The 7,574-nt window shown below is 45.5% G+C and overlaps 1 protein-coding gene across 1 annotated transcript; it reads right to left on the bottom strand.

Annotated features, from left to right (window-relative positions):
• Nucleotides 1–950: 950 nt before the first annotated feature.
• On the bottom strand, nucleotides 951–5,123 carry MUSTN1 (musculoskeletal, embryonic nuclear protein 1). The gene is made up of 3 exons (XM_017820013.1): nucleotides 4,891–5,123; nucleotides 2,008–2,128; nucleotides 951–1,295 (listed from the first exon to the last, which is right to left on the bottom strand). The coding sequence occupies exons 1-3, from the start codon at nucleotides 4,897–4,899 to the stop codon at nucleotides 1,189–1,191; spliced, it is 237 nt and encodes a 78-aa protein (XP_017675502.1). The 5' UTR covers nucleotides 4,900–5,123; the 3' UTR covers nucleotides 951–1,188.
• Between the last annotated feature and the right edge of the window lie 2,451 nt (nucleotides 5,124–7,574).

Below are 7,574 nucleotides of genomic sequence, written 5' to 3'. Positions count from 1 at the left end.
ACCTGTGAGGAGCCCGAGCTCCATGGAGAAATCCTGTCCAGCAAAACGAGGAGGCAAGGTCTGGGCTGCAAATGATAATCCTTGAAAGTGAAGAATACGGGGTAAGGCAACGCACCAGCAATATCCTTAAGGAATATCCCTTAAATCCAAAGGATTTTGCTGCTGCCTCACGTGAGCTCTGCTCCGCAGCCTCTCTGGGAGCTGTGTGGGCATCATCATGTTTTATCTGTCAAGTGTTTGGGGCACAAAAGGTAAATGTAATTTTTCATGGTGCACAGAGACATTTGACATCACTTTTACCTCTTTATCACATCCAGCCTGTGTAAAATTAAAGTAATTCCCTAAATAAACATGTCACCTACCTTACTATCCCTGGATGGGCTGCAGGAGGATGCTCCATGTTGGAGCACAAAGATCCAGCTGAGAGGAAACACTTCAGGTTTTGGGGAAAGCAGATTTGATGTTTAATGCAGCAAATCAAGAAGTAAACAGCATTGCAAAAAAACCCAGCTCCCCCTCAGGGCGGCCCAGCTGCCGTGCAGGGACACTCGGTGGGGCGAGACACGGCAGCTGGGTCTGTCACCACCTTTCTCACTCAATTCCGTGGGACATGAGGAAAAAGCCACTGGGAAATGGGTTTAAATTCCTCCTTTGGTGCTGGTGCACTCTGAGGGTGCAGCATCTGCCCTCCCAGCAGAGCTGCGTGAGGGGAAATCACGGCAGTGCTGCCCTGAGGGGTGTGAGGGGGGAGATGCGAGGGAAGGCTGTGAGGGGGGAGATGCGAGGGAAGGCCGTGAGGGGGGAGATGTGAGGGAAGGCCGTGAGGGGAGAGATGTGAGGGAAGGCTGTGAGGGGGGAGATGTGAGGGAAGGCCGTGAGGGGGAACCCGTGAGGGGACAGCCAGAATTAATCCGAGCCTAAACCGAAATGAGTCACCACAGTGCGCCAAGGTGTGTCCAACAACCTTTTTTTATTAAACCATTGTAGCAAACACCGTCCAACACATAGAAAGAAAGCACGTAATAAAAATGAACGTGGAAGTTTTACCCTTTGACTTGTGCATAATCCCTCCTTAAGGACTTACAGTGGAAAATAGCTGCTTGAATCTACAGTGACTCTAGTGTAAGGGACAGAAGTTTGGGAAAATGTTACAACAATCATCTGGGTGAGACACATCCAGGTCTGCTGTCAGCCAAAGACGCTCTTGGCCGGCTCATCCTTTGGTTTCTCAAAGACCGTTTCAGTCCCTGTCCGAGCCCGGCTGAACACGGAAGGTGCTGCAGAGCCCATTTGTTCTTGGAAAAGAAAACCAGGAGAGACAATCAGTGAAGTAGCACCCAAATTTGGTGAGTGAAACTAGTGCTGCAGGAGTACATGTATACATATGTGATAAATACTTCATCTGTCCGTCAGTTCTCCAAACCTTAAACCACAGTGTTCCCACCCCGAGCACAGGGCAGCTGACAGCACCTGTAGGTCACTACCATTGACTGGCCCCAAATCCCTGCAGATGCTTTAGAAATTTGGGAACTACTCAAGTCCAGGTTATTATGCTGAAAAGGGGTTAAAATTCATCATTTTCCCCTATACTAGTGGTAGAAAAGCAACACAAAGCCAGAGCACCAGGGGTGTTCTGTGCAAGCAGCCACACTCTTCTATCTCCCCTCCTGCCCTTTATTCCTCCCAATTTCTGCAGAATCTCAAACACATCAAATTCATCAAATTGAGAGGCCAGAAATCCCCTAACCCATGGACCAAGCCTCTGATTCTCAACTTGAGCAGTCATTGACATTGATGATGGTCCCAAAGACTTGGTTTGGCTCTCCTTCCCCTTTCATCCAGACAAGAACAGCACCACCAAGCAGAGCCCAGCTGGCTCCTGATGGACCCCAAATCCCTGCCCAGCCGGGCCCTGTGGTGAGCACACTGCAGGCTGCTGTTCCACTGGTGACTCTGTCACTTGTCTTTGTCTTCCTTTGCTTAATAATTTCCATCCCAGAGACTTACCACACTGCCTCATCACTTGGTAGGTTTTGGATTTAATTTCCTGGTTTTTGGCAAGGTTTCCTCTGGCTCCTTTGAGGTCTTCTTCCTTCACTGGAGGGCGCTTCTTTTTCACAGGTGCTGGCTAAGAAACAAACATGTTGCCCAGACATGAGTATTTTGGGTTTGAAGCACAGGGAACAAAGCTGCCTTAACCCAAAGGGTGCAACACACAGAGGTGCTAACACAATATTCCACCCATTTCAACTCTGAGCCTACACACTCAGCTAGTCCAGGCCTTTGCATAACCAAAATTTCACTGCTCTTCCCAAAATCTGTTACCATTTTGCTGTTCTGAAACTGTCTTCTGATTGCACAGCCTTTGAAAGAGTAGTGGATTGTTTAATTAAAAAAAAAATAGTTTTTATTCTTATATTTTTTTCTGTCCAGCCCTGCTTGATCATTCTGCAAGTACTGATTAGTAATTCAAGAATCTGTCCACTATTTGGGAAGGAAAAAACACTTCATTACTAAATTGGGCTTGTGCCTCAGTCTACTCACTACTTCTTCAGGAGACTGCTCAGAGAGATTATGAAACCAGAATTGATTTAGTTGGAATAAACACTTGACCCATCATAGTTATCATCTTAAATTTAGGGAACAAAAGTATCTGAGCTCTCAACAGGGCTGTCTACAAGCATGTACTGAACACATCTGAAACACTGGGCTCAGAACCCAAAGAAGGAGAAGGAAATCTAATACAGAAACAGATGCATCATCAGGTGGTGCACTGCAATGGCCAAGTACTAATCTGTTTAGACTTTATCCTGCTAGAAGAAAATTTGGATAACACTGCTTCATATCAGCCTATCTCTACCTTTAATTAGCACTCCACAGTCAGACACAACTTCACTCAGCAGCAGGCAGCACCACCAGCATTCCCCCCTTTGGTTTACTATTTCATGGACAGATTTCCGAGGTCCCACCCAGCAGCCCTTGTGGCAGGATGCAGGGACACTGGGATATGATTAAAAAGAACAGAAGACCCACACACTCCAACTGGAACAGGTCTGCACACTGAACCATCAACAAAAACTTCTCTGACCATCACTACATATGCAGGGCTTCTGATATTTGGGTCCTGGCAGTGGTGGAGCCCGCTCAGGCATTTCCAGGCACTGACTGTGAGGCTAAAAGGGGTTGTGGAGTGAAACAAATCCCTCAAGGCCTACAAATGGCTGGAGCAGTGAGTACCAGGGAGCGTGCACAGCCAGTGCATGCCTGCCTGGATCTTGGTCGGGTGGGCTGGCTGCATGGGGGCCTTCAGCATGTTTTCTGCTGGCTGTAAATTCCCGGGAGCGCTCAGAATAGCTCGCTGTCAATCCCATTTGTGTGTGGTGTGGGAAACAAAACATGTACAGGATCTCTGGGGAAAACACTCCACCAGTGGCCAAAGCAAGTGAGGGGAAAGGGTGGTAGCAAAGCTCCAAAATCCACAACAGCTGATGGTCAGTTAGCAGAGTAACCAAATATCCCACAGGCAGGGTTTCACTTTTTCCTCTATAATGACAATTGGCATGTGATAGGAACAGTCCCTCACATCCATGGCACAGTCCACAGGCAACCAAAGCCCCTTGTTTTGTTAACAGAAATGGGAAACATGCAAAGATCCTTCACCCATTACTGGCAAGAGACAGTAACTGCGAGGCTTCTTCCCACTGGGACAGAATTCTTGGGGACAATGAGGAAAGGCAGCTCTTGAGAAGCACCAAGATACAGCCAGGCCGAGCAGAGCTGTTAAATTTCACCCAGTTATTTTAAGATAAACCCTCCCATGCTTTGATCACAGGATTTTCCAGCAGGACAGTTGCTGTGGATTAGTTGGGCCCCAGCTGAAGAGCAAAGCTGCTGCACAGAGGTTACGGTGAGGCCTGGCCAGCAGCTGCCAGGGTCACAGCCCCACCACTGCTAATTGCTCCCAGAATTTGTGAGCAGGGTTTGCCAGGAGCCATTCCCAGCTGGCACAGGAGTGCAGCCTGTGCTTTATCTCCTCCTGTCACAAGTCAAAAAGTGCTGTTTTACAAGACACATGACTGGTATTTAAGTCCCTTTTACTTTGGAATAAAGAAAATCAGCTGAACTGAGTCACTCTATGTGGCTGAAGAACTGTCCTCCCCTACTCTCTCTGTGTTCCTACTCTCCATCCCACCCATCCCATAAAACTCTCATGCTGGGGAGAGCTCTGCCAGGCACACACAGCTTGCATTGCAAGTGTAACGTTTACATGAAAACCTCAACATTTCTGAACTAATTTTGAGAGCACTTTGAAAGCCTGATTATTGGGGAATGCAGTAAAGACAAACCATTAGTTATAAAATGAACATAAAAGTGTGTAACACAAAATTTCAGTCTTGAATACTGTATCCTAACAGTTATAATTTTCAGTCACACACTCTTTTCCTGCATATTAACACATCAAGCTTTACACACTTCAGCACAGCCACCTCCTTTCAAAACTACTGCCAGAATTTCGAATCATTGTCTAAGAGAGCGTGTTGAAAAGGCAGAGATTCCCCCCTTCTGTGAAATGTCCCCAAACCAGAAGAGGGGAAATGTTTCTTCCCTTCCTACAGAAATAAAAATATTTAAGGTAAACCATAACATTTTAAAACTAAACCAATTAACCACGTAGAGGGCAGCTGCTTTTCTTCTTCATCAAATAATCCCTCCTAACGCTGCACTTGTTTAAACTGCATCAGTGCAATCACACAAGTCACAGAAACTCCGAACTCACTGGTTAACAAGAGGCACTTGCTAACAAATTCTTCCAAGCAAAGCATCCGAACCAGTAACAGGTTTGCCAGGCCCCTGCTCCGAGGACAGCCAGTGGCACAGCTCTCCCCGTACCTGTGACATAACTGCGGTGCTCCCTCGCCCCAAATCCCTCCGAGGTGCTTTCCCGGCTTTGATTAAATCCAGCCCGTGAGCTCTGCGAGCGCCTGTCGTTTTCCTGGACTTATATAGAGCATCCAACGTGAAGTCATGAGCTGGGTCATCTTCCCAAAGCAGAGCCCGGGATGATTCGGGTTGAGGGAGGCTGTTGTTGTTGCTGGAAGGTTTATTCCTGGCGATGACTCGGGCGTGCAGCACTGCGGGAGCCGGGCTGACGGGAGCAGACAGCTGTGGCAGCGGGATGTGGGGAAGCCCAGTCCGCTACGGGAGCGGCTTCCCTGGGAGCCCGATGGGGCTCTATTTATAACTTTAAAAGGCAAAAAACTTTGTTATGGACACAAAATTGACTCCGAATCCTCTTGGGGAAGCGAGGAGAAGATAAAAAATAGAGTATTTCTTTCCCAGCAAAAAAAAATAAGCATTCTCTAAAGATTATATAAACCCAATGTCCGAAGCATAACATTGTGCCCTGGATTGCTTTTGCACAGGATCTTTAGCAGAAGAGTATTTTGTGTGTTTTGGAGAGTTAATAAACTGGTTTTATTAACTAGTTTTAACCCTTACAGTTCTATCGCTCATCTCACACAACTGAGGGTAAAATCACTTTCTACTTCCAGCACTATTAGTAAGTGTAACCATTTCACCCATCATCTGTACAGGAACAGTTTACTCAGACATGGATAAACGCAGTGTTCCCCACTGCACATCCCGGCAGGAGTAAAACCCTTCCCAGAACTTTTAATGTTTTTCTCTAAACAATATTTAAATTAATTTAAAGAAAAAAAATCCATCTCTAAGCACGATTTCTATTTTTCATTAGTGGGAGAGGATTGGGTGGGGAACTATTTCCCTTTTTTTTTTTTTTTGCATCATGCAAAAAAATCAGCTTTTATGATTGCACTCAACACAAAGAACCAGGACTCCAGCCAGGTGGGTTAATGTGAAAAAGCAGGCGTGGCAGAGCTCCAAACATCATCTCCTAGAGAGACTGATGATTGACTGTTGCAGTGGTAGGAACCTGCCCTGGCCTTTCTTTGAGCTCTGCCCATGTTTTGTTTAGGCTACAGAAAAAAAGAATGGGAGGTCAAATAAAATTGGTATTTTCCGTTATGAGAACATGACATCAAACACAGCTCTAGTGCTGTGTGACTGGGACTGTGGGATTTGTTGGCTGTGAATTAACCCCCCCAGGCCTCTGGGTGCCCATTCTGCCTTTCAGTTGAAGACCTCCTAAGCCTGAGAGGTTTTCCTTTATTGGGGGAATTATTTGTGGGTGAAGAAGCAGTTTGGATGTTATGTCCTCAGCCATTCCTTAGGTTGAATTTCTATTTTAAAGCCCTGGCTTAGTAAACCAGAGGAAGCATTTATGCAGAACAGCAGTGCCTTTAGTAGGCCAACAAAGCAAAAATAAAACACTGATTTTAGAAAAAACAGCAGATTTTTTTTCTATTGCACAAAGCAACACTTCTCCTTCTCTGCTGTTTCTCCACAGTCCCACAAGTGTCACTATTCCAACGTTATCTGTTTTGACAGGAAAATAACATTCTGCACGTTTAAAGCAAATATTTAGAATTCAAGACACTGAACTATTTTTCCCTTCAGCTTTCAAAATTGCTTCAGTTAATTGGTACTACATATTCCTCACTTGAAAGCAACAGAGTTGTGCTTTCATGGCAATTTAATCTGTGCAAACAAAATCATTATACAAACAAAATTAAATCACTTCAACCTTGCCTGCCATTTAGGGCAGGAGGTGAGGAGCTTACAGAGGTAGGGGGAATATCCTGAAGTTTCCAGGACATCCCCATAGCCTGGACAGTTCTTTGATTGCACATTTCTTACACCAACACTCAACAACAGCCACAACCATTTCCTTGCACAGATCATGGGCTATTTTTCCTTACAAAAAACCCAACTTAAGTCTACAGTCACTTACATTTCAGAGTAGAAATTCTGTTCCCATGGCTGAGGTCCTCAGATCTGTCAAATGGGACATGAATGACAATGATACAAGATAGGCTCATTTCTTCAATAGTGGCTATTAAAAAGAAAAGTTGACCCTCTTTAACCTTCCACTGCAACAGTAAGTGTGGAAAACTCCTTTGCAGAGAAATGGTTGCAGATAAAATACGGCAATGACCAAAGAATTTGGTGAATATACACAGGTGCCGCTGTGGGCTCCAGATCTTACAGAAGGTTTCTCCTCCAGGGAAGTGCTAACAGCCCTCAGGGGGCTGACAGGCTTGGCAGAGTGAAGGTTACACTCTGAATTCCCTGTGAAGATGAATTGAATATGGGGCTGCTTGGAAAGTAATGAAAGTAATGGGCAAATGTTACCCAGGAGTTACAGAGGTGGGATTGGATTGATACTGTGCAGCTCCAGCCCTGAAAAAGCCTTCCTCAGGGAACAGATCCCAGAGGAGCCTGCAAGCATTCTAAACAAAATTTGCAACTTAACAGCGGTTCTTCCAGCTCAAATGGGATTAAGGTAAATGGATATACTGAAATTAAAATCAGCAGAAGAGTGGACAAAATTAGACCTGAATTTAAACTCGAGTAGCAAAACCTGCTTCCCACAGGAGCACACTATAAACACTGAAACACGGGGACTCCGAAACAGAGCAAGTATAAAACAAGTG

The sequence above is a fragment of the Lepidothrix coronata genome, unplaced genomic scaffold (assembly GCF_001604755.1).
Source record: "Lepidothrix coronata isolate B3197 unplaced genomic scaffold, Lepidothrix_coronata-1.0 Scaffold78, whole genome shotgun sequence".
NCBI lineage: Eukaryota > Metazoa > Chordata > Aves > Passeriformes > Pipridae > Lepidothrix > Lepidothrix coronata.
This window is presented reverse-complemented; position numbering and strand designations above follow the sequence as displayed.